The following is a 27,724-nucleotide window of genomic DNA, read 5'->3' as shown; positions in this document are numbered from 1 at the left end:
CTCATGTGTCGTGCCATCTTTATTAATGTCGAAGAAAGATGAGAGTTAGCACATGTGTGTCGAAAATCGAGCAATTAACAAGATTGCCATTAAATATTGATTCCCAATTTCGCGATTAGATGACATGCTTGATATGCTAGAAAGTGCTAAAGCGTTCTCTAAACTAGATCTAAGGAACAGATACTATCATATTCGTATCCGGCACAATGATGAGTAGAAAACTGCATTCAAGACCAATGAAGGATTATATAAGTGGTTGGTCATACCCTTTGGTCTATCGAACGCACCAATCACTTTTATGTATTTGATGAATCAAGTGTTGAAGTCATTCATTTGCCAGTTTGTAGTAGTATATTTTGATGATATTCGTATATATATTTAAGGTGAGACTAAGCACATAGAACATCTTAGGTAGGTGCTATAGGTCCTGGTAATTAATAAGTTATACCTTAATTTGAAGAAGTGCAGTTTTTTAATAGATGACTTATTAGTCTTAGGATTTGTTGTGACATCTACGGGCATCCGTATAGATGATGAAAATATGTGAGCCATCAGGGAATAGTCAATTCCAATGAGCATTCATGAAGTTAGGAGTTTCCATAGGTTAACAATATTCTATCATCGATTCGTGTAAAATTTTAGCACTATAGTCGCATCCATTACAGATTACTTGAAAAAAAAAGGCCTGTTTTAGTGGACCGATGAGATTGATAAGAGTTCTGCTAAAATTAAGCATTGATTGTTTACAACACTGGTCTTGATTCTTTCTAGTTTCGACAAGCCGTTTGAGGTTAAGTGTGATGCCTCATATATCAGAATTAGTGGAGTCTTATCACAGGAAGGCATGTTAATAGCCTTTTACACAAGAAGCTTAGCGAAGCCTGAAAGAAATGGTAAACATATGAGCTTGAACTATACGCAGTGGTTCAAGCGCTGCGACATTGGCAACATTATTTGATTCAGAGAGAGTTTGTTCTCTACACTGATTATCAAGCCTTGAACTTTATTAATAGTCAGGTAAATGTGAACTGTGTGCATGTTAGATGAGTCACATATTTGTAAGAATTCACGTTCGTTTTGAAGCACAAGTCATGGCAACAGAAACAGGTCATTGATGCACTTAGTCGCCATGCATCACTACTTGTTACGATGAGCAATGAGGTGGTTGGCTTCAACTGTCTTGAGGAGTTGTATGCCAAGGATGTGGACTTCAATAATGCCTGGATGAGGTGACAAGAAGTTCATCTCAGTTAATGTAAAACAGTTTTCTCTTTAAAGGGAATCAACTGTACATCCCTCAAAGTTTTCTAAAGGAACAGATTATTTAAGAGCTACATGGAGGTGGCCTTAGTGGTCACCTTAGGCGAGACAAGACGCGAGCTCTTGTTGAGGAATGGTATTACTAGCTGCAATTGGTACGTGACGTGCATAAAGCAATGCAGCGTTGTCATTTTTGTCCAACCTCTAAGGGGTGGTCTCAGAATACGGGCCTATACAACCCATTACCTGTGCCTGATGGCCTTTGTGAGGACTTATCTATGGACTTCGTGCTTGGTATTTCACAAACACTACGTGGCATGGATTCGGTATTCGTAGTGGTAGATCATTTCTCAAAGATGACATACTTTATCCCATGTTAAAAGACCCTCGATGCAACACATGTGGTGAATCAATTCTTCAGAGAGGTTGTGCAGCTACACGGGGTTCCCAAGACCATTGCTTCTGACTATGATATGAAGTTCATTAGAACTTCTTACGGACTTTGTGGAATCATTTTAGTATGCGACTTCAGTTCAGTAGTGCCTACCACTCGCAAACCGATGGGCAGATTGAAGTTGTGAATCACACATTTAGAAACCCCCTCCAATGTATTTCAGGCGACAAACTAAAGCAGTGGAATTTGACTTTATCTTAAGCGAAGTTTGTATTCAACAATATGGTGAATCACTCAATAAGGAAGTCCTCGTTCCAGACTATTTATGGTCAAGTGCCCCGTCACACACTTGACTTAGTCCCTTTGCCTAAGCTCCTGAGCATGAGCATTGTAGTAAAACATATGGCAAACCGAATCATTGGCATTCATGCAGATGTTCAAGCTAAGTTGCAAGATTTGAATGATAAGTACAAGGAGCAAGCCAACAAGCATCGACGTCAAAAGGTATTCGAGTGGACAAACATGTTACGGTGTATCTACGTAAGGAGAGATTTACAACTGAAAACTACAACAAGTTGAAGAACAAGAAGGTTAAAGAATAAGAAGATTGGACTGGTACCGATCCTCTGAAAGATCGATGACAATGCTTATGTTATTGATCTTTCAGATGACATGGGATCTCGCGTACTTTCAATGTTGAGGACCTAATGGAGTATCATGAACTGAAGTTGGATGAGAACTCAAGGTCTAGTTCTTTTGAAGTGGAGGGGACTGATGTAGAGTGGGTTGCTAACACTTTCATGGTAAAGATGGACTAGAGAAGGCCCAATCGGAGGTGGAAATGATACGGACCGGCAAGACCTTAAAACAATCGTATCTCACAAATTGGGATGAGTTTTTTGACATATTATGTATGATTTTGGGTTGGAGAACCTACTTAAGCCAACTAACCCTACTATGCCGGCTCGTCCATGACAGATTTGTGAGATTCCATCATATCGACAATCAAAAGTCTGGTTTAATTTCATTTTTACTCTAAATGGTAAGTTTTAGTTGAGTGTAACTTTTGATCCTTTGAATTGTAGAAGTCATGCCCAACACGAAAAAGGGCTTTTAAAAATTAGGAAAATAACATGGTTAGGCCAAATTGGACACCTATTATTTTTGGCCAAAAAACGTGAAGTCCAATAGGAATAGAGGTCGTCTATAAATAGTAAGTTTACTATTTATAGTAAGCGACATTTTTATGGTGTTGAGTTAAAGTCTAAGTCTAAAACTCCATCCTAAGTTTGGGTTCCTTAGATAAAGAGTTTCACTTTTTTTTATCAATCTAAGTTATTTTGAATTTATTAAAAAGTATTGTTGATGCAGTTTTTCAGTAGACCTTTCTTAGACCCTCGAACACCTACACAAAAGACAAAATAAGGAAGACCCTGGCTAATGTAGGGGACCCTCCAATGTCAAAGTCAGGAATCTGGGTCTTTGTAGAAGATGATCTTAAGGAAAAGAGTCACCAGTCGTATATAAGTTTTGAGATGTGTATTGTGTGTATTGCATACCATTCACTGTTTAGGGCTTCCACTATTTATAATAGGGAGAAGATCACCATTAGAGGATCTTTCCATTTGAAAGTCCTGATATGCAGGAGATCTTCCCAAGATCATAGGCGTCCGAGATTTCTGGGATTCCGATCTTATTTTTCAAGATCTCAGGAGGGGTCTTTAGGCCGTTCACTCCGGATAGATCAAACACTAGTTGGAAACTGATAGATCCGTCCAGTTTTGAGTTTAGATCTTGTGGTAGAGGCAGACGATGCCTTGGAGACATGTAATGCCAAGCTATTAATAGGTCAGTATCATCCTGATGGTAACGCTAATCAAGTAAGCTTGTGATGTCCTTGTGATCGTCGATTCCAATGGCTATGGAGTCTGTCAGAGATCATGCCGACCTATCTAATGGTTGGCTTATAGTCATGCCGACCTCTGGTCATACTGACCTATATTAAGGTCGGCCCGTCCTTGCCAGTAGTTACCTCTCCAGTAGCTTAGCCCATTGGTCTGTGCTGGTTGTTGATTCGACCTCTTTTTTATGAGCCACTCTATTTTTCCCTTAACAGTACGCCGCCACTTTTGAGTCGGTTATATGCTCGAAAAGTAGGTCGGATTGTTTCGCCATAAATGCCGAGTATGGCGGCCAATAAGGGAGTCAAGGTGTGTCAGTAATCATGTACGGTGTAATCGAGGTGGCGTGTCATGGCTCAAGGCCATGTGGCCTGTCAAGTTGTCATTTCAGTGCTAGACCAACAAGAGAACGATGCGTGGCCATTTCTCAATATTAGGGTCGAGCAACGTATCAGGTCATGTCACGTGTTGAGATGGGGTAGTCGAGGGGACATCGTACGAGGTCTGCATTAATGGATGCATTTAGCACTGCCACATAGCTCTCCTATATAAGGAGAACCCTAACCCTTAGTCGAGTTCATTTGTGTTTTCCCCTTTCTTCGTTCTCCAATTTCTGTTCGACATTTCCAGAGGTGATTTACAGCGACTTAGTTTGGTGAAGTGAATGGCAGTAGGGCAGCGTTCTTCTTATGTCGGTGAGCTTTTCTCTTCATCTCGCCCCCTCCCCTTCCTCTTTTCTTCTCTTCTGCCAATTTCTGGCACTTATAAGGCTAACCGCCATGTCCGATTCATTGAGCTCATGGGAGGGGGTCTCTTGCGGTGACAGTGGATCGAGTAGCCTTCGAACGATGTTGAACCCACCGTCACTGTTGGTGATGATGAGCAACATCGATTTTTTAGCGTTGCAATCATCAAGAGTATTGGAGAAGTCCCCGGCAGAGCTGGCGATTAGGGCAAAGCGCAGTCTGTTCAACGAGGGGGATGCAAATGGGTCCTCTGGTATTAAAGAGATGAAGCATCCCATAAGGTCATCCCTCAAGGAGGCCGACCTTGTTCAGATTAGGACAGGATATCATATTCCGGAGTCGATGATCCTCAGGGTTCCTTCACTGGATGAGCTTCCTACTCATCCTCCAGAGGGAGCAGTTATCATTTTCCAAGTCGCCCTTCAGTGCGGCCTGAGGCTCCCTTTGCAGAGCATAGTAAGAAGGTTTCTCTCCTGTCTATATTTGGCACCAAGGCAACCAATCCCCAACGCATGGAGGACACTGATCGGCTGCTCCATCCTTTGGTTCGAGCTTGAGCAGCCCGAACTTACCATCGATGAATTCTTCCACATGTATCAGTTGAAGCCTAACCGTTTTCATGAAGGTTGGTACTATCTCTCTGCTTGGAGGAGGACTGCAGGAAGTGTTATCATAGACGTCCCGACCTTTAACAAGAATTGGAGGGACAAATGGCTCTGGGCCTCTGGTGATTGGGAAGTAGCGGGTTTGACCTTTCACCGTAGTATGGTCCTTACCGCATTTTCTGTTCTAGGTTGGCTTTCTTTGGACTTTTTTTTTTGTCATTTAACAATTAGTCGGCCTCAAGTGTTCTTAACTATTTGTGTATGTCTTTTCTCCTATTGCAGTCATCCCCAAGTACCCCCCTGGACTGGACGCTAGATCTCTTACTCGAATTCAGGGAGTAAGATCGTTAGGAGAGAAAGAGAGGTCTTGGAGAATACTTCTTCAACCAGAGCTTCTGCTTACGTCGGGTCTCGACACCGCCCTCATCGGTAAGAGCTTTGGCAAACCTATAGGACTTAGAGGAATACTGTCGAATTTTGTAACTAGATCTCCTTCTGTTCTGACATAGAAATGACTGAGGCTCATCCTTTGCTAAAGCCTCTCTCCAAACGTAAGACACCTTCTCTCAAGGAGACTGTGGCAATGAAAAAGAAGAAGAAGACAAAGACAACCTCCAAGAGTAAGGGGAAGGTCGGTACTTCATCTCCCACTATCGTGGAGGTTAAGGATGAGGAGGCGGCTACAAAGCCCACCCCTGTTGCTGTTGAAGCGACAGTTGAGAGGACCGCTTGCGAGGAGCCTCCCCCTGCAGAGATCCAGGGAGCCATTGAGCCTTCAGTTAAGGCTCGGCCAGCAGGGTCTGGTGAGACTAGTGGGCCTTCCGAGGCTTGGGAGGAAGGAGAACGTCTCTCCAGGAGCGTTCGTGGAGCCATAGAAGAGCTCCTGCCTTGGGTCGACTGGAACGTACCCAAGAAGGAATTCTTCCATACGCTGAACTCCTCCCCAAACGCGATCCTTGCGTCTGTGATGAAGAGTTTCCTTAGGGTAAGTGAATGTTCTGAGTAGCTGTTGTTTTCCTTTTTGTCTGTTCAGTTTTAACATCCTTTCTTGTTCCTTTGGCAATTCACCCCTTGGATGTTGAAGGTGCACCGCAACATCGTGTAGTTGCGGAAGCAGGCATTGGAGAGCAAGTAGAGGTTTCTGCAGAAGGGAACTGAAGCCGAACAGTCTCGGGCTGCGGCTATTGCGGCCGATTAGGCCCACTTTACTGTCAAAGCTCATGCTTCAGCCCTAGAGGCCGAACTGGAGGCGACGAAGAAGCTTCTTGCCGAGGCTTCTGATAGGTCGGCTCGATGGGAGGCCGATAATGGGGAGTTAAAGGCAAAGCCCAAGGAAATCGAGGCAAAGCTCAAGGGAGCTGAGGCAGAGATTTTGGTGGCTCAAGCGTCTATCTCTTTGGCTTGAGTAGCCGTCATCAAAGAGTACAAATCTTTTGAAGAATATTTGGAAGATAGAGATACCTTGTTCCAGATGGCCTTCTCGAAGTGCATCAAAGAGATTAAGGAGGCCTTTCCAGACTTAGACCTCTCTGGTTTCGAGGAGGCTAGCTCTGACTCTGAAACCTCCACCGAAGACGCACCTTCCGAGTAGCCCCCCGAGGCTTGACGACCAGCTCTCCATGTATTTTTGTGAATTTTTATGTAATTCGCTCCTAGGAGCTTTTATTAATATAATTCATTTTTTGGCATAATGATTTTGTGTGAATTTCTCTAAGTAGATAGATCAAATCAAGTAGATAGACCGGATCTAACAGATAGATCCGATCCAATAGATATATCAGATTAAGCAGATAGGTTGGACTATGGGAAGAGGGTCGTTCAATCGACCATCTTGGTTGTAGAAATCATCGAAGGGTTGCTCTTTCTTTTAGAGTTTGAGTAGCCAATTAGGTTTCTTCTCCCCTTAGGGAGAAACGTTTGTAGTGTGGGATCCAACCTCCCATAGGGTGTTGGTGCATTGGTAAGGGCCATTCTTCCTGGTTAAATTGGGAAGCCCTTAGTAAATTGCTTCCTCGAACACTCCTTTGAAAATATGGGAGTAGGAAACAGGCTATAAAATTTTCATTTATATTAACTTGAACATGGCTAGTACATAGTAAACTATGAATTGGTCCCTCAAGGATGGTAGATCTTGAGATGCTCGACATTCCAAGGATGAGGCAGGAGCTGACTATCCAGATCTTTCAGACAGTATGATCTAGGTTGGCTCGTACTCATCACTATGTAGGGTCTTTCCCAGTTCGGGCCCAAGTTTCCTGAGCTAAGTTCCTTAGTGTTTTTGAAGGTTCTCTGAAGGACCAAGTCCCCAACCCGGAACCTCCTAACATTTACCCTGGCGTTGTAGAAACGTGTTACTTGTTGTTGACAGATTGCAGTCTGAATATAAGCTTGCTCTCTTCTTTCCTTGAGAAGATCGAGTTCCAGAGCCATTAGGTCGGAGTTTTTCTGTTTGTTAAAGGACTTAGTCTGAGCTGTTGGTAGTCTGATTTCTACTAGGGTGACGGCTTCAGCCACATAAGCTAAGGAAAAGGGAGTTTCCACATTAGTTGTCTAGGTTGTAGTTCGGTATACCCAAAGGACATTAAGGAGTTCCTTGGCCCATGCTCCCTTGGCCTTTTCAACCTTGGTCCAGAGATGGTGTTTGATAATCTTGTTGACCGCTTTGACTTGCCCATTGGCCTGCGGATGTCGTGGCGAGGAATAAACATCCCGGATCCCAAGGTTCTCGCACATTCCTCGGAACTACTTGTTGTCGAACTGCTTTCCATTATCAGAGACGATCGTAAGAGAAATACCAAACCTGCATATGATGTTCTTCCAAACAAAGTCTGTTATCTTTTGTTTAGTGATTTTTGCCAAAGGCTCAGTTTCAGCCTACTTTGTGAAGTAGTCGACTATGACCATTGCAAACTTAGTTTGGCCTTTGTTAATCGAGAGAGGGCTGATAATGTCGATGTCCCACTGGGCGAATGGCCATGTCCCAACCATAGGAGTCAGTTCTTTAGGAGGTTGCCGACGTATATTTGCGAAGCACTGGCATTTATCTCATTTTTGGGTATACTATGAGCATCGGCCTGGATGGGCGTCCAATAATATCCCTACCGAATGACCTTAAGGGATAAGGCTCAGCCTCCAAAGTGATTTCCGCAAATACCCTTATGAGTTTCCGGCCCTTAGAATGTACTCCGCTTCATCTGGTCGAAGGCATCTGAGATAAGGGAGATAGAACCCCTTCTCGTAAAGGATGTCATTGACCATGGTGTAACGAGTTGCCCTGGTTCGGAGCTTGCGCACTTCCGTTCGATCTTCAGGTATCCTATCTTCTTGAAGAAATAGATGATTGGATACATCCAAGTTGGTTCCGAGCTTACTGGAAGAGCTATGGCAAGGTCGGTTTCATCAATGCTTGGTTTGGTAAGGAATTCGATCGGAACTGATCTTGAAATATCATCTTCGTCTGCAGTGGCCAACTTTGCTAACATGTCGGCTTTAGAATTTTCTACTCGAGGGATCGGAGAGACATTGCACTTCTGAAATTTACTAATCAATTTTTAGGCTTTTCGTAGATACGCTTTCATACGTTCCTTCTTGGTTTGGTATTCCTCAGTTATTTGATTGACGACCAATTGTAATCGCTGAAAACTTTAAGGTGTTGGGTTCCCATGATGGCTGTCAACCTAAGTCCAACGAGTAGGGATTCGTATTCCACTACATTGTTGGAGGCTTAGAATCCTTAAGGCATATTGCATGCATATACGATCAAGAGTCTCTAGGACTATCCCGACCCCACTGGCTTTAGAGTTGGATGAAACATCCACATATAGCGTCCATTTGGGGAGGTCGGGATTAGTTTGATGACTGAGTGTTCGTTCAAGCGGAATCCTCAGATCTAGCTTGGGTTGAATGTTTAGGTTGGCCCGAATGGTTGAATTGGGATTTTGATCGAATGCTGGAGTAAGTTCGATGATAAAGTCGGCTACTGCTTGACCCTTAATAGTTGTCCGGGGTCGATATTTGATGTCAAATTCACTTAGTTTGATTGCCCACTTGGTCAGCCTTCCCGAAGCTTCAGGCTTTTGGAGCACTTGGTGGAGAGGTTGATTGGGTAAGACGATGATGGTGTGAGCCTGGAAGTACGGCCATAATCGTCGAGAGGAAATGACCAACGCCAGCGCTAACTTTTCTAGATCTTGGTATCTAGTTTAAGATGAGACCAAGGCCTTACTCACGTAGTATACTGGGAGATGCTTCCCCTCATGCTCCCTAATTAAGGCCAAGCTGATTGCTGCATCTGACACAGCCAAATACAACAACAATGATTCTCCTTGTTCGAGTTTGGAGAGTAATGGTGGCGACCCTAGGTATTGTTTGAGCTTTTGACAAGTTGTCTCGCATTCTTCTGTTCAGTCTACGACTTGCTTCCCTTTCAGCTGTTTGAAGAAGGGGAGGCACTTGTCTGTAGCTCGAGACACGAAGTGATTGAGCGTAGCGATTCTTTCAGTAAGGCGTTGGATATCTTTCGTCGTCCTTGGCGAATCCATGCTGAGTAGAGTTTTGATCTTTTCAGGGTTGACCTCATTTCCTTGTTGGCTGACCAAGAACTCGAAGAATTTGCCCTAGCTAACCCTGAAGGCGCATTTGTTCATATTCAACTTCATTTGATATTCACGGAGAACGAGGAACGACATTTCTTTGAGATCAGATGTGTGATTTGTGGCTTTGATGCTCTTAACGAGCATATCGTCCACGTAGACTTCCATTGTTCGCCCAATCTAGTGGGCGAGCATCTTGTTGATAAGTCGTTGATAAGTGACTCTAGCATTTTTCAATCCAAATGGCATAGCCCGATAACAATAAAGGCCTTTGTCAATGACAAAGGTTATTTTTAACTTATAATATGGATGCATTACAATTTGATTATAACCGGAATAAGCGTCCATAAAACTAAGTAGTTCGTGCCCTATAGTGCTATCAACCAGCTGATCAATTCGTGAAAGAGGAAAACTATCTTTGGGACAGGCCTTGTTCGGGTCAGTGTCGTCAACACAGACCTGTCATTTCCCATTGGACTTTTTAACCAATACGATGTTGGTTATCCAGTCTGGATAGTAAGCTTCTTCAATGAATCCAGCCTTAAGGAGCTTGTTGACTTTCTCTCCGATCACTGCATATTACTTGGGACCGAGCGCACGGTGCTTCTGCCAAATTGGTCGGTGATCAGGGTCGATGTTCAGCTGATATACAATGACTTTTGGATCGATGCCGGGCATGTCTTCATGAGACCATGCGAAGACATCTGCATATCGTCGAAGGAGGTTTATGATATTGTCTCGCAGCGGGGATGTCAGGGACAACCCAATCTGGACCGTTCTAGAGGGATCGGAGTTGTCGAGTGGAATGGGAACGAGGTCCTCCATGGGACAACCTCTTTCTATAGAATCTTCTCGAGGGTCCAAAGACGCAATGGTCATCGTCTGGTGCGAAGCCCTTAATGTCATCGTGTAGCACTACCAAGCTTCATGTTGATCTCCCCTGACCAACCCAACACCCTGCTGGGTTGGGAATTTCATTGCTAGGTGGTAGGTCGAGACCACGGCTCGCAGGGCATTAAGAGAAGGTCGGCCGAGAATCACATTGTAGACAGATAGACAGTCTACTACCAAGAAGTCGATCATCGTAGTTACCTAATTCTGTCCGTCTCCAACAGTCAGCAAGAGCTGTATTGACCCTTTGGGTATGACTCTACCACCTGAGAAACCAAGCAGAGGAGTTTTGATGGGTCGAAGTCTAGACCGACCAACTCCCATCTTGTTGAACGCCTATGCGAAGAGGTTGTCATCCGATGATCCAATGTCCATGAGGATTCAGAATACCTTGCGGTTGACTATGGTCAGTGTAACCACAAGTGTGTTGTCGTGCGGATGGTGGATTCCTCGGGCGTCTTCTTCGGTGAAGGACAGGTTGCACATATCTACCTTTTGCTCTTTCGAAGGTTTACTAATAGTAAAGACTTCTTGTTCCAAGTCGGAGTGACCAATGCTCCTTGTGTGGGCTCTCCAAGCTTGGTTTGAGTCTTCTCCACTACCATGACCTCTTAAGATGGTGCGGATCTCTCCAGGAGGTTCATTGTCTATGGGTCGTTCATCTTTTGAAGCAGCCCGATCTCCTCAATGATTGACGTACTCCCCAAGGTGTCCACTGCAAATGAGCACTTCGATATCTTGCTTGAGGTCGAAGCAGTCGCTCGTTGAATGACCGTGATCCCGATGAAAGAGACAACATTTTCTTTTGCTCCTCTTGTTGGGATCGGACTTCAACTTGCTCAGCCACTTGAGAATACGTTTTTCCTGAATCTCCATCAAGACTTGTTTAGGCATCTTGTTAAGAGGAGTGTATGTTTCGAACTTGTTGTCAGGCCATTTGCTCGGACGCTGATTGTCACATGATCGTTCGTCCTTCCTTTTCTTGCTTATATTGGCCGAACTAGGCTCTACCCTTGTTTGTCGTTCTATGGCTGGGATGCCTTTATTCAAGACAACATGTCAGGCTGCTCGGTGGCAGTGTAAGGTCAAGCACAACTAGGGAGACTCGGGTTTTCTTCTTCCCTCTAACTATTTCGGTATCTCTGGTAAAGTGGGAAACGACTTTGATGTCTTTTTCACAGACGGTACCAAATTGTTGATACAGTTTCCTGGTAGACCCTTCTTAGACCCTTGAACACCTACACAAAAGACAAAACAAGGAACACCCTAGCTAATGCAGGAGACCCTCCGATGCCAAAGTAAGGAATCTGGGTCTTTTTAGAAGATGATCTTAAGAAAAAGAGTCACCAGTCATATATAGGTTTTGAGATGTGTATTGTGTGTATTGCGTACCTTTCACCGTTTAGGGCTTCAACTATTTATAATAGGGGGAAGATCACCGTCGGAGGATCTTTCCGTTTGAAAGTCCTAATATGTATGAGATCTTCTCGAGATTGTAGGTGTCTGAGATTTATGGGATCCCAATCTTATCTTCCGAGATCTCAGGAGGGATCTTTGGGCCGTTTGCTTAGGATAAGATCCGTCCGGTTTTGAGGTTAGATCGAGTGGTAGAAGCAGACAATGCCTTGGAGATAGGTAATGTCGAGCTATCAATAGGCCGGTATCATCCTGATGGTAACGCTTATCAAGCAAGCTTGTGATGTCCTTGCGATCGTTAATTCCAATGGCTACGGAGTTTGTCAGATGTCATGCCGACCTGTGGTCGTGCTGACGTATCTAATGGTTGGCTTATAGTTGTGCCAACCTATGGTCATACCAACCTATATTAAGGTCAGCCCTTCCTTGCCAATAGATTAGCCCATTGGTCCACGCTGGTTGTTGATTCGATCTCTTTCTATGAGTCGCTCTATTTTTCCCTTAACAAATATTTCTGTTCTCATCCCTCGTGTGTTCATGGAAGCTCTTCAAGAAGTGCAGAGAGTTCCATATATTTGGAGTAGATATCCCCTGAGGTAAATCGGTGTTGACCTCATCAAATCCCTCCCGCCCATCATGCCAATCCAACCATCGAGTGGGCCATCATGAGAATTTGGAGGCTTGTGTTGTGGCTCACTCAATGATTAGATTATCCTAATCTTTTAGGTATCCAATTTTTATGGCCGAATCCTGGACGGTTTAGGTGCCGTACAAGCAATTTCATGTTGTCAGTCAGATCCAGTGTCGTTGAACACGATAAAAAGGCATTAGGGTCATTTGGTACACATTCCTCTCGTATGTGAAAATGATGTTTTCTTTCCTTCCCACGACGCGGATTGCGTCCTACCCTCGCCCGGACGGTAATCCGTCCGGGCAGGGCTCTGTGGAGCCCATCAGGATGTAGGTGTTTTATCCATGCTGTTCAAAACTTTTTTAAGATAATTTTAATATCCGAACCAAAAACTGAGGCAGGTCCAAAGCTTAAGTGGACCACACCAAAGTAACCTACACTAATAATGACACCCACCGTTGAAACCTTTTTAAGGGCCAACGTGATGGTTTTTTTTTACCATAAAACCTATTCATGAGGTCATTTAGTCGTGGATGAAGTGAAAACACAAATATCAGCTTCATCCGAAACTTCTCCAGCTCCCAAGAAGTTTTTAATGGTGGAAGTTCAATCCCAACTTTGTGATCAACTTAAGCTTTGGACCTGCCTTATTTTTTGTTTTATATATTAAAATTATCTTAAAAAAGTTTTGAACAGCGTGGATAAAACACTTACATCACGGTGGGCTCCACAGAGCCCTGCCCAGACGGATAACCGTCCGGGCGGGGGTAGGACGCAATCTGAGTCCTCTTTCCCAGGAGAGACTTGGTTTAGATACTGAACCCGATAGCAGCGAGTTGGCTACTGAAGTTACGTCACCGTATCTTTTAGGCCTCACTATGATGTATTTGTTGTATCCACACCATCCATCTATTTGGAGACATCATTTTAGTGCGATCCAAAGAGTAAGGCAGATCCAAGGTTCAAGTGGACCCACCATAGAAAATAGTGGGACAATGACTCCCACCATTGAAACATTCTTATGCCCCACCATGATGCCTATTTGAGATCCAATCTGTTTATGAGTTAACACAAACATGGAATGAGGGAAAACACAGATATCAGCTTGATCAAAAACTTCTGTGGCCCAAAGTTTTTAATGGTAGATGTTCAATCCCCACTGTTTATTATGGTGGGGTCCAGTTGAGCTTTGGATCTGCCTGATTCCTTGGATCATGCTCTAAAATGATTTCTCCAAATCTATGGACGGTGTGGATACAACATATACTTCATGGTGGCCTCACAGAACGTGGTGACGTCCTTCGATAGCCAGACTCGCTACCGTCAAGTTCGGTAGCTAATCCGCGTCCATACTAAACGGATTCGGATTGGGTAGGACCCTTCCACGTACCGGTGGGTGCTGAAAAAGCTATGTGGACCCCACAATGATGTTTTTGTTTTATCCATGCCGTCCATTCATTTTCCCATCACATTTTAAGGCATAAGCCTAAAAATGAGGTAGATCCAAATCTTTAATGGACCACACCGCAGGAAACAGTAGAGATCGACTGCCTACCATTAAATAGTTCATAGGGCCCACTGTAATGTTTATTTCCCATCTATTTAATTAGGTGACACAGACCTGAATTAAGGGAAAACACAAATATCAGCTTGATCCAAAACTTTTGTGGCCCAAGAAGTAGTTTTAATGATGGGCGTTCAATCAACAATGTTTCCTGCGGCTTGGTCCATCTGATATTTGGATCTGCCTCACTTTGAGGTAATGCCTAGAAATTTTGAGCTAGCAAAATGGATGAACGGCATGGATGAAACAAATGCGAGTCCAATCCAAACAAGCCCTTAAAAATAAATAAGATGTAGAGTGAGATTTTGAGCGAGATTTTGTCAAGGTCATCAAGTCAAGTCATTACTTTAGAAAATCACCAAGAGCTTCCTTGATTTTAAAAATGCAAACATCGAGCAATTAGGACCATCTGCATAGTAGGCGACCAGACCAACAATCCTAATCAACGTACATTTGCCTCATGGAGAGTGTCAATTATATCAATTCACATCTTGGGCTCTCACTGGCTTATTATATTGCGAAGAATCTAAGATGGATAGAACGTATACAGGCAATAAGAGAGGAGGATAAGATAGATGGAATACAAATAGGCAATAATAGAGGAGGATTATCTTGTACATGATCTTGAGATCCTTCTCTTTCCCTAAAAAAAAAATTTCTTGTGATTTCCCTGTTAGGACCAAGGAATGGCAGAAGCAGTTGTATCAGGCGTTGTTCAAGTGATTATCGAAAAACTAGCCTCCCCAATCCTAAAACAGTGTCAACTGTTGTGGGGTGTTCACGAGGAGATGGGAAATCTAAGAAGCAAGTTATCAACTATACAAGCTGTGCTTGAAGATGCAGAGGAGAAGCAGGTAAATAGCAAGGCGCTGCAGGATTGGCTGGGAAAGCTGAAATGTGTGGTTTATGATGCGGAAGATATATTGGATGACTTCACAACAGAAGTGGAAGCAGAACCAAAAGTGGAAGCTAAACGCAAAAAAGTGGAGATTGGGGATTGCATTACGAAGGTACGCACCTTCTTTTCAGCATCCAACCCACTGGTGTCCCGTTCAAATATGGCAGATAAGATAAAGGAGATAGGGCGGAGATTAGATGGGATTGCTGAAGAGAGGTCTAAATTCCATTTGAAAGAGATAGAACGGGTGTTCGAGATTCGAGGCCGAGAACCAACTGACTCGTTTGTAATCGAGTCAGATGTTTATGGAAGGGAGGAAGATAAAAAAAAGATAATGGAATTACTGATTAGTGAGGATAACAGAGAGGACGTTACAGTCATCCCCATAGTTGGTATGGGGGGCCTTGGGAAGACCACACTCGCTCAATTAGCTTTCAATGACGAGAGGGCAGCGAAGCATTTCGAGCCAAGAATGTGGGTTTGTGTGTCAGATGATTTCAGTGTGAGCAGGGTAACAAAAGATCTCGTAGAGTCAGCAACCAATAGCAAATGTGATCTCCCAAACATGGATCAACTGCAGCGTCGCCTCAGAGAACTGCTGAGTGGGAAGAAGTTTTTACTTGTGTTGGATGATGTGTGGGATGAAAATCCTATGAACTGGGATCGATTGAAACAATTTCTCAGAGGAACTAGCGGTAGTAAAATCATTGTAACTACCCGTAGTGAAAAAGTTGCTTTAATCATGGGCACTATCCCTTCACACCATTTGGCAGTATTATCAGAAGCTGATTGTTGGTCTCTGTTCAAGCAACGAGCGTTTGTGCATGGACGACAAGAACATGCAAACCTCGTAATGCATGGAAAGGAAATTGTAAAGAAGTGTGGTGGTGTCCCATTGGCTGCAAAGACGCTCGGAAGCTTGATGCGGCTTAAAACAGATGAAAGAGAGTGGTTGCTTGTCAGACACAGTGAAATTTGGAATCTTCCTGACGATGAAAATCACATTTTACCAGCTCTAAAGTTGAGTTATTATCATCTTCCATCACATTTGAAGCAATGCTTTGCCTACTGCTCAATATTTCCAAAAGATTATGAAATTGAAAAGAAGAAACTGATCCAACTTTGGATAGCCGAAGGTTTCCTTCAATCATCATCAGATGGAATTAAACAAATGGAAGACATTGGTGGAGAGTATTTTAATAATCTGTTGTGGCGGTCCTTCTTTCAAGATCTTCGGAAAGATAATGATGGGAATATAGAATGGTGCAAGATGCATGACCTCGTGCATGATCTTGCAAGCTCTGTTGCAGGGAATGAATGTTCGATTCTGAAGGACAAGAATGCAATGAGTATCTCTAAAATGAGCCGGGCTCGTCGTTTGTCCTTGGAGTTTGATTTTAGTAATTTCCTCCTAACAGTCCAAAATGACTTGAGGACAGCAAACCATTTGCGAACACTGCTGCTCGGAAGATGGAATGTCAACATGCCTGGAAGAGGGAAGAATGTCAGCGTTCCTTGTGAACTTTTGGTACATTTTATGTGCTTGCGTGTGTTAGATTTAAGCAATACACATGTCGCTATGGAGTCGTTGGTTTCAATTGGTGAGTTGAAACACTTGAGATATCTCGACCTGTCTTATAATGTAATGCAAGCCCTTCCCGAATCTATCAGCACTCTTCACTACTTGCAAACCTTGAGACTCTTGGACTGTGATTATCTTGCAGAGTTACCCATGGACATGAGAAAAATGACTAGCCTAAGACATCTTGAAATCGATCGATTTGGTAAATTGACCCATATGCCAGCTAATATGGGAGAACTGAAGTTCCTTCAGACGTTGCCAATATTCATCATTGGCAAGGATAGTGGATGTGGTATAAGAGAGCTGCAGGGCTTAAACCTTGGAGGAAACTTGATTATTCGAAACCTTGAGAATGTGACGTGTCCAGCAGATGCCCAGGTTGCCAACTTGAAGGAGAAGCCAAACCTTCATACGTTACACTTTTCATGGGGTCAGAATATTGATCTTCAGTTGGAAGGAATTGTTGAGCAAACACTTGAAGGTCTCCAACCGCATCCAAATCTCAAAAGGTTGAAGGTGGAAGGGTATGTGGGCGTCAGATTTCCGCATTGGATGAGTAATTCGTTGCTTTGGAATCTGATTGAAATCTCACTGAATCATTGCAGAAGATGCGAACAGCTCCCATCACTTGGCCACTTACCATTCCTGGAGGTTCTTGCGATACAAGGAATGGATGCTGTGAAATCTATTGGCAACCATTTCTATGGCGACAATGATGTCACAGAGGCATTCCCATCACTGAAACAACTCACCTTCCAATATATGCCTAATTTAGAGGAGTGGTCAGGATTCAATGGAAGAGAAGTATTCCCCCGTCTCAAACAATTACTTTTCGACAGATGCCCGAAGCTCGAGTCTATAACAGGAGAGCTTGGAAACCTTGCTGCTCTCGAGTCTCTGAATATTTGTAATTGTGATGAGCTGGTATCTATACCAGGGGAGCTTGGAAACCTTGCTGCTCTAGAGTTTCTGAAAATTTCTGGGTGCGATAAGCTGGTATCTTTGCCAGAGGAGTTACAGAACCTCACCTCTCTCCGTCGGCTGCAGATTAATGACTGCAATGGTCTAACATCCTTGAGACTACAAGGCTTGAACTCTCTTCTAGTTCTTATCATTCAGCATTGCAAAAGCCTAACGAGTTTGATAAGGGGGCTGCAACACCCCACTGCCTTAAAATACTTGAGGATTAATGAATGTCCAGAGCTGGCTTCTTTACTAGAGGGTATGCAACACCTCACGTCTCTTCAAGCATTAAGCATCAGCGGATTTGAGAAGTTAACATCTTTGCCGGAATGGTTACAGCATGCCATAACACTGAAACAGCTCTACATCAGTAATTGGGAAAGTCTAACGGCTCTGCCAGAGTGGATAGGAAACCTGTCATTGCTTCAAGAATTGAAGATCGACAATTGCGAAAAACTGGAGTGTTTGCCATCGGCGATAGGAAACCTGTCCTCGCTTCTATATTTGCAGATTGGAGATTGTTATAAACTGGAGTGTTTGCCATCCGGGCTGCAACTCCTAACAAACCTCCAACGTCTAAAAATCATGAGTTTGCCAAGTCTAACGGCTCTGCCAGAAAGGATAGGAAACCTGTCCTCGCTTAAAGTTTTGTTGATTAAGGATTGTGATAAATTGGAGTGTTTGCCATCCGGGTTGCAACTCCTAACAAACCTCCGGAATCTAAAAATCTGGAGATTGCCAAGTCTAACGGCTCTGCCGGAGGGGATTGGAAACCTGTCATTGCTTCGACAATTGACAATCGGCAATTGTGATAAATTGGAGTGTTTGCCATCCGAGCTGCAACTCCTAAAAAATCTCCGAGAGCTAACTATATATGGATGTCCCCAATTAGAGAAGCGATGCAAGAAGGAGAAAGGCGAGGATTGGCACTACATAGCACACATCCCAAATATCCACATTGAATCCGAATCCGAATCCGAGTCCGAGTCTGAGTCCGAATCCGAATCCGAATCATAGAGAGGAAGCGAAGGGTGCAGGCGTGTGTTGGGGCTTGAAGAGGAGATAGCATCAACGCTCTCCTTCTTACCTATTCCTCCCTCTGTAACTGTAAGTATCCCACCTCTTACTCAACCCTATCTTTGCTCTAACGCTCTCCTTCCTACATCATCCTCTCACATTGGAAGTGATTGCGTCCGACCATATCTGTGTGGGGCCCACCATCATATATATCTGTTTATCCACACCATCCATCCCTTTTTTAAGATGATGCTAACGTAAAGGGGCCAAACAGATGCATCACGGTAGCCCCCACACAGATCTAGTGGGACACAATCCACTTCCCCTCCCATCATAGCTACTTCATTTTTTAAAAATAAAAAATTGGTCATGTCCAGCAATTTTGGGGCCCACGTGGTATGCATATCTCATCCAAATGCTTGCTGGTAATAACTCAAGACGAATACTACCTCAAATGCTTGCATGGTTGAAGTTACACTGCAGATGATCAATTCAAATCTAAGGTAATTTACTTTAAGATTGTTCCTTTTTAGAGTGAAATTATGTTAATTACTAATGCCCAGGTCTGATAGTAACAAATTTGTGGAAAATCATGCAGGTTATATTATTTGATCTGAACATAATCATAGTTTTATGGGTATCATTTGTATTTTAAGGCTTGTTTAGATTGGTGAAATCCAAAAGGCAAATTTAGAAAGAAAAGAGTTCTAAAAAAGTTGTTCCTTTTAGTTTTTATAACTTTCAAGGAAATGTAGAATGATAAATGATCAAAAAGTGATATTTCTCTCAAAAAGTATAGAAATGTGGATTATTAAGGTTTTTGGTGGAAAAGGAAAATTGTAAAAAGAAAAATAGTTTTTCTCATGTTTCTTTATTATACCAATCAGTGAAAAATGTCATGTTAGCAGAATTTTTATTTTTATTTTTTGGACCGTAGCTTTTGGATTCCACCAATATAAACATTGATGGACCAACCAAATTGTATGCTCAACAATCAAACATTGAAGGATGTTATTATCTAAAAATACACTTAACAGATAAAATATGGGTCCTGTTTATGCAAATTGATTAATTGAACTTGCCATACTTAGTTGTACCAATTTTATGATATTTTATACCAAATAGCTAATTAATAATTAAGTGTAAAGGTAAAGAAAGAGCAACGAAGCTGATTTAATATTTTTACTTAAATTATTTTACTAAAAGTATTGAAATATTAACTAGTTTGTATTGAAAATAAAATAATATAAGAAATCATTGAAACATTAATTGATTTTAATGTAGCAGTGAAAAATAACTTCTAGTGTGTAGCATATTGAAATTATCATATAGCGTAGGGTACACATGACTTACGCTATTTCCATGACGTACACAACCTTATAATTAAGGTGTGCTATATAGTGTAAGTTACACACTCCATAGCGTAGTCATTTAAAACACTAGTGCATGGCAAATGATTGAGAATTGATCACCTACGAGCAATAGTACCACAACTTGTTGTATCGAGACATCTTTATTACCAACATGCCACTTGTGTAGGAAATCAGCACCCTGAAAAGCCAAAGGCCCCTTTCTCAAAAATAGGCTGATCAAATCACTAGGTGGGACACACCTGTATGTCGAGTCAACCATTGATTCCAATGATGTGGCCCACAGGTTGATGTAATATGTTAGCGGAATACAACACTATAAGTTGTGGTTCCTTGCCTGTTGGTGATTGATTCTTGGAATGATTTCTTAAATTGTTATATGATGGTTACTTAATCTGACACAAGTTCTTCTCATAACTTTTGGCCTTTGGGGATTAGAGGCATGCTTAAGGATGGAAGTGGTTAGTGAGAGAGTAATCCTCAAAGAGAGCGGAATTCTTGGGTATCCGAGCTGGTGTGAAGATTTTCGTGAACTGGCAGCAGATAGAGACTTTATAATGCAATCACTTGGGCCTTTGGAAACTACATTCCTGCTTCAAAGCCAAGCTCTGTTTTGAATGAGTTAAGGTTATGATCTTGCTTCTTGGAAATCTCATGTGTAGATTTGCAGTACTTGTTTAATTGTATTGTTGACTCTCTTGCAAAGGGGTCCAAGGATATTCTCTTTATATTTGGGATTCTTATTCAGTGCCTTAATGAATTTTGTTTCTTTCTAGCCTTTCTAGTGATTAATAAGATTTCATTACCCTCATAAAAAATAAAATTAAAATTAAAATTTTTTTAAAAATGAAATAACTATGAGGGAAATGAATTACTTTGATTCATTGGAATTGTACTTTTTAAAATGATAATGTTTTTGGCTTTTGTGATTAAAAAAATCTATTATGTAGTGTGATATATACAACCATTTCATTCTTAAACTGATTAGGAGAAAATGTGGGATTGCATGTGAGAATGTTAAATAATCAAAACACACTTATAGTTTTGATTTTTGTAAAATAAGGTTTCATAACCGGCACATGTTTACAATTGTGCTTGTGTACATGCCTTTGCACATGCAACTATAGCACACATACGAGATCGAGGTTTTCATGAGATGGGCCAAGTTTCCATGAAAATGTCACATGTTGAGGGAGGAAAATGATAGATAAGGAAAGTCATGGAAAAGAATTCTGAAATGGTTGTTTCTTTTAGTTTCCATGAAGTTCATGGAAATATGGAATGGTTGATGGTTAAAAAGTGATATTTGTCCCTCAAAATGTGTGAAAAATGTAGATTATCAAGGTTTTAGAAGGGGAAAAAAAAACTGTCTTTTTGAAAATTTGTGGAAAGAAAAATAGTTTCCCACACAATACTTTATTGTTCCAACCAGTAGGAAACATCACATCAGCAAAAAACTCTTCTTGCCCACGGTTGCCTTTTTGGATTCCACCAATGCAAACAGATAGGCAGATCATCCTTTTATGGACATTAGCTTGTTCAATTATTTTGATCAGTCACAATTCCATGCTCAATAATCAGACATTGAAAGATGTTAGTCTCCAATAATACACTTATACAAGGAACTCTGAGTCCCGTTTATGTAAATTGAAAATCGAAACATATGCCATACAAATTCTCTGTCAGTGCATTGTAAACTTTCTGCTTTTCTGGTAGACGCATTGTATAGTTCCTGAATTGCTTTCTGTGGTTAACTTTTATTTTTTTTTTTCTTTTGGCAAACAGAACATTTAAAGGCCATCATTTCATTGAGGAATGCAAGTGGGACTCGTGCAAATGAGATAGAAAAGGGGCCTAGCAGCGCACGTGCCAACATGGTGCACTTGTGGGGGACTGGGTTAGGCAGCTAGTGATTTTTGAACCAAAAATCAGGCCAATCTGCTTATCAGGTGGGTGACAAGCATACATTGAATGTGAACCAATAGTTATTTTCTTTGCAAACTTTCCATTTTTCTATTAATAGTGTGGTGCAACCGATACATGGACCACAGTGAGTTTTGGAAGTTCATACTTGCAGTGGATGTCATGTTTACATAATTGAGGTTTGCTAATGGGGTTCTCTCTTCTTCCGCCCCACTAGAAGTTCACACCAAAGATGGTCGACAAAGAAAATCTTACTCATCTGAAAGCAACTTGAAACAATAGTTCATATGTTATAGGCCCTTGAAGATGTCATATCAGTGAGATTTCTCTCATGTGGGCCATATGTTATGGGAACTTCCAGATGTATGGTTTGGATCATCATATCATGGAGTGAACAGGCAAGTTGATTGAGTGATCTTTGCTAGCATTTTTCATTAGAAGTAAATTGTCATTAGATTAATAATCAACTTTCCTATTATTTTTTTCTATTTTGAACTCCATGTTTTGATGATATGTTCCTTAGATATGTTCTTATGCTAAGAAACTTTGGTTTTGATCATCACATCCTATTGAACATTGTACAGCAGATGATTGACAATTGATCACAACTAATTGTTCCTTAACATATTTTCTGCAAACATGCCACTTGTGTAGGAAATCATTACTATGAAAAACTATAGGCCCCCCTTCTCATAAATCAGGTTGATCAAATCATTAAGTGAGCCACACCAGTATTTTGAGTTGGATTGTCATATGCCCATTGATTTCAACAATGTGGCCCACCTGGTGGTGTATATATATACTATGTTGGCAAGACACAACACCATTAGTTGTGGTACCATGCTCTTGGTGATCGATAAGGTTATCGGAATGATTTCTTAAATTACTTTATAATGGATTTTTAATACTGACATAAGTTCTTTTTATAACCCTTGGCCTTTCAGGATAGGAGGCATACTTAAGGATGGAAGTAGTTAGTGGGGGAGTGGATCCTCAAAGAGAGTAGAATTCTTGGCTATTAGAACTGGTGTGGAGATTTTCACGGTGGACGAGGTCTTTATAATGTAATCGCTTTGGCCTTTGAGAAGTGTATTCCTGTTTCAAAGTTGAGTGCTATTTTAAATAAGTAAAGGTTGAAATCTTGTATCTTGGAAATCTCACGTGTAGATGTTGATAGATGTCTTAAAATCTGTAAATTCAATAGTTTGTTGATGACATCGAAGTAGGTTTGATGCTATCGAAGTCCCATCAAAGGTCCCACTGAACATATGCGTAGATTTATGCAGAGTTTCGTATATGCGGGAATCTACAATATTTGTTTCTGATTTTGATTGTGATTCTCTTAGAGGTTATATATAGGAGTGAAATCGGAATCTAAGGGTATTCTAAAGCTTTTTAATTCATTCCTAGGATTTCAAAGAACTTGTAAGGGAGATTCGAGACTTGTTCGAATTGGGTATTCTCTCTATCTCTTGTAATTTGTGCTTTTATAGTGATTATTTTCACTTTGTGCCGTGGTTTTTTTTCGAAAGGATTTTTCACGTTAAATTCGGAGTCTTTGTGATTGGGCTTCTTTGTGCATTTGGAATACTCTACTTGATTCATCTTTGAGTGCTTCTGCGGTCCCCCAACAGTAGATTCCAGTAGTTGGTTATAACTGGAATTTTGACTCTCTTGTAAAGGGTACCATAGATCTTCTCTTTGTAATTGGGATTCTAATCAATTTCCTTGAATACTTTGGTTTCTTTCTTGCCTCTAGTGTTTAATAAGATTTCATTACCCACGTAGATATGTGGCAAACAATTTATTTTTGATGCATTGGAAATGTACTTTAGATATCAAAATGATTATATTGTCAGTTTTAGTGATATATATATATATATATATATATATATATATATATATATATATATAGAGAGAGAGAGAGAGAGAGAGAGAGAGAGAGAGAGAGAGAGAGGGGCATGCTCACCTAAGCACTTATGCACGTGCGCACCTTTGTACACGTGTCATGGGTGTTGAATCCGAACGGTCCATAAGATGTGGAATCCCATGAAACCAAAGGGGGTGAATTTTCACCCTGATCTAAGATTCTGGTGGGCCATAGCAAAGAGAAATTCAAATCAAGGGAAGAAACTGTTTGCATTTTCATAGCCCACCAAAGTTTTGGTTCAAAGTAAAAATTGGTACCAGAGGGTTTCATGAGGTTCTGCTTCATGTAGACCGTTCAGATTTTCAAGACTCATCAGATATGATGAGTTCTCAAAAAAGTTGGTAGGTAGTCGGTGCCAACTGATTCGTAGGTGAGCGTTCCGCTATATATATATGTGTGTGTGTGTGTGTGATGGATATATGGCTACTTTCATGTCTTAAATTGATTAGGAAAAAAGGTGAGATTGCAGGCCAGAATATTAAAAACTAAAGTTCTAAATAATCAAAAAACACTGCTGATTTTGGTAAAATGAGGTTTGATAACGCACGCGTGTTTACAACTCTGCTTGTATTCATGCCATTACACATGCAAATATGGCACATGTGTACAAGATCAAGCTTTCCATGAGATGGGCCACATTTTTTATATCAGCTAACGCAAGCAATACAAAACAATGGACGTTTAGGGGAAAATATCATTTAGACCTACTCTTTCACATACTCAGGCCCACCTAAGTGAAAACCCTGCTCTTTCACCCAGATGATTTAAGAAATGTGACCAATCTAATCAAAAGCGGAATTTATGTGGCAACCCACTTGCTAACATGGCAAATGTATTAGAGATCCAATCTATCAATCAGTTGGGTCCCACTCTACAGATGGCCCTGCCTAGACATCAGCCCAATCTATTCATCTAAACAAAATGATGGCATATAAGAAGTTTGATTTTAGTTTATTTTATTTAGGTTTTTAAAGTTCGTGAATCGTAACACCACTAATTAGTGAACAGGCCCAAAGGGCATCTAAATGGTGGGACCCATCTGAATATAGTTTGGACACTTCGGCACATGAGTGGCATGTGAATGGGTTTCCTTGTGCAGGAGTGCGGCCAATGGGATTTGTATATCCATACATACAGACCTTCCAATGCTTGAATTATTTTGAACCGCTGACCATCTCCTTTAAAAAAGGTTGCAACGGTCAGATTCACCACAACTTTTAATATTGTTATCTAATCGGCTGCATACATTGCATACAATGACAACAGCCTGGATTATCCAAATCACTGATTATATTAGGACCTTGTAATTCACCATGTTTAAGTTTTATAATCACGAGTTGGATGGTTAGGAACCATCGATCTATGTTGCCTTTCAGGCCATGATCCATCCGTAATGGGCCGTACGACCTGGCTGGGTTGGATTGAATTATAAGAGTGTCACATGGAATGGATGAGACAACATAGCCTAGGAAAAGGTGGGGAAATTATCACCTAGTTTTCTTAGAATTAAAACAGAAAACCAGTATTTTTATCCATAAAAACCCTGTTTTATTTTCTTTTCCTTTTTTAAACAGGAAAGAAATTGTCTGCTATCACAAAAACAGAAAGAAACGGTACCTAAAGGTGATGATAGCAGTGTAAATGAGAGAATTCTAGGCATATTCAAGTGAATAATGAGAAAATACCACCATACATCCAAGTTCAGCCTTAAATAAATACCCTGATAAAACCAGGGGGTGTTAAATCATGTTCCGTTTTAACAAAGAATCACCACCCACAAATCCAAGACATCAGGTGATGTATATATGAAACATAATTTTCACATGTGATATTAAAAAAATTAAATTAAATTAAAAAAAAGCCTCACCACTATCAGCTTTGATCAAGAACATGAGAATATGTGTGTGTAAACTCCCAAAATTTAAAAAAAAAAATAAAAAAATAAAAAAAGCCTCGACACTATCAGCTTTGGTCAAGAACATGAGAACGTGTGTGCCTGCGTGCGTGTATGAGAGACTCAATTCGATTCAACTTGAAAAAACTTGCCTAGACTAATAATTGTTTTGAAACCAGAACAGCACCTCAACCCTATTTTTGTGGGTGGTTCAGTTAACTGGCCACGCCTGCTCTAGGCCAGTTTTGGCATGGAAATCTACTTCATTCAAAATCATTTAAGGCAGAGAGAACTAACAGTTAATCTGCTGTTAGCCTAGTGGTTAAGAGCAATTGATTTCCAAGAAAGTTGTGGTTTTGAGCTTTGACAGATGTAGTTACTTATATTTATTTATTTAAAAAATTATCAAATAGCATACAGGGTTTTAAGGTGACCCAGACCATTTTAGTGTCAGGTCTTCGTCCAAATGGTCTGATGGACTCTGACACCAGTCCAATCAGGGTTTTAAAACATTTACAATATTAAAATTTACCAAGTCTTCATATTGGGGGAGAAAAAAAAAAAAAAAAGCAGCCCATCTACGGGTCAATACACGTGCCAACACCTGGGCGAGATCCCCGACATCTATCAAGTGGGTCTAATCATGTAGATGCCCTGGTCCGAAAATCAGGCTGGTCTACTGATAAGATGCACGTCATAGTCTATGAAACAAATGGACAGCTGAATAATCTTGGCCCATGTGGGTGGCATGATAAGCAAACCTCATTGCACAGAAATCTCAGGTTTCAGTGAATAAGTGGGGTCTATGGTTCGGTAATCCAGCCCATTGGCAAATTTGACCCCACAATGTGGGAAGCATGCCCCAAAAACTCGTAGGTCAGATGATCCTAGCAATCAATTCTGGGGCTTTTTGTTCAGTTGGATGTGAGCCTATGCAGTTTTTTTGTTTTTTTTCTCCATCATCATCTACTAACAGGCCACAAGTCAAAAGGTTAGGAATTGATGTTGTCCTGTTGAGGAGTTTTTGAGGTATGATCCATTCACGATGGGACCCACAAACAGATTATCTGGATCACTGAACCAAACTGTGCATATCCTCTGCTCAAGGTTCATATATTGCCTCTTCCCATATTTGATTACCTACAATTAGAGGTAGCCATCAGCAAAATCTCCTTCAATTTATGAAGACAATGATGTGGATAAAATTACTGATGATGAATTTACCTGGGCATTCTGTCTGTTGGGCCCTGCTGCATGCCCTGATGGCGCCGAAGGCAAATTGAGTTCAGCATCCAAATCTGGTTACTTATCAGTTTGACGATACACCGGCACGCCCTCAGATTCTGTCTCCGTTCCCATGTCCGCTTCCAAAGCATCAAGCTCTTTGTGATGTTAAAAGAAGAGAACCAGAAACAAAAGAAAGAAAAATCAATCTTGCAGAATTCATAGGATTTGGTCACAAACACCAGGAATGAAAAAGAAAATTCCACACAATACAAGCCAACTGAAGAGAGTAATATCCCTAAATGAATGTATCTCATATTACCACACAAAAGTTCATCCTCGTCAATGTCATTGGGTAACTGTAGCTACTTCCAAGAGATTCTTGGATTTCGTTGCTCACATCCACCCAGTAGAGTTTCCAAAAATCATGAAACAATGCACATGTGATACGAAAGGGCTCTTTCTTTCCTATACAACAAAAAAGAGCCCAAGTAAACCTTTTTTGTTTGCGTGTGTGAAATACTTCTATGAGTAGAAATTCCAAAATCACAAATTATTTCTGCTCTTGAAATTACCTTGAGCCACAAGCAGCATAAGAGCTACGTAACTTGTACACCGATGTGTCATCCATGTCCGACAAATACAAGGTGCCAGAGACAGTCCTTTTAAACGTCATACCGACAAAGGCTGTACAAATATTTTAAATAATAAAACAAATTATCACATTGTAATAGTATTTTGCAAGATTTACAATATACTATTACTTTTTAATAGTATAGTGTAATTATTTGTGCAATTAGCAAATAGATCTTTAAAAGTAGCCAAGTCCATGAACATCATTCACATAAATACAAACATGCATGTCCTGAGAACAGAGGAAGGGGGAATCATACATCTGTGTCCTGAATCTTCACAGTTTTCAT

At 41.2% G+C, this 27,724-nt stretch overlaps 1 protein-coding gene and 1 long non-coding RNA gene across 2 annotated transcripts in view; one reads left to right on the top strand and one right to left on the bottom strand.

Moving 5' to 3' along the window:
- The first annotated feature begins 14,368 nt into the window (after window positions 1-14,368).
- On the top strand, window positions 14,369-18,460 carry LOC131228114 (disease resistance protein RGA2-like). Its single transcript, XM_058223946.1, has one exon. It carries the CDS (start codon window positions 14,687-14,689, stop codon window positions 18,458-18,460), a length of 3,774 nt encoding a protein of 1,257 aa, XP_058079929.1. The 5' UTR covers window positions 14,369-14,686.
- An 8,175-nt stretch (window positions 18,461-26,635) lies between these two features.
- The window catches only part of LOC131227687 (uncharacterized), a 38,875-nt gene continuing 37,786 nt past the window's right edge, over window positions 26,636-27,724 (bottom strand). The window contains exons 2-3 of the long non-coding RNA XR_009162443.1: window positions 27,124-27,160; window positions 26,636-26,959 (exon numbers count right to left, since the gene is read on the bottom strand). This is a non-coding gene — a long non-coding RNA (uncharacterized LOC131227687). The remainder of the gene's footprint in view (window positions 26,960-27,123; window positions 27,161-27,724) is intronic.

The sequence above is a fragment of the Magnolia sinica genome, chromosome 15 (genome assembly GCF_029962835.1).
Source record: "Magnolia sinica isolate HGM2019 chromosome 15, MsV1, whole genome shotgun sequence".
Taxonomy (NCBI): Eukaryota; Viridiplantae; Streptophyta; class Magnoliopsida; order Magnoliales; family Magnoliaceae; genus Magnolia; species Magnolia sinica.
The sequence above is the reverse complement of the archived record's forward strand: the minus strand, read 5'-3'. Positions and strand labels throughout refer to the sequence as shown.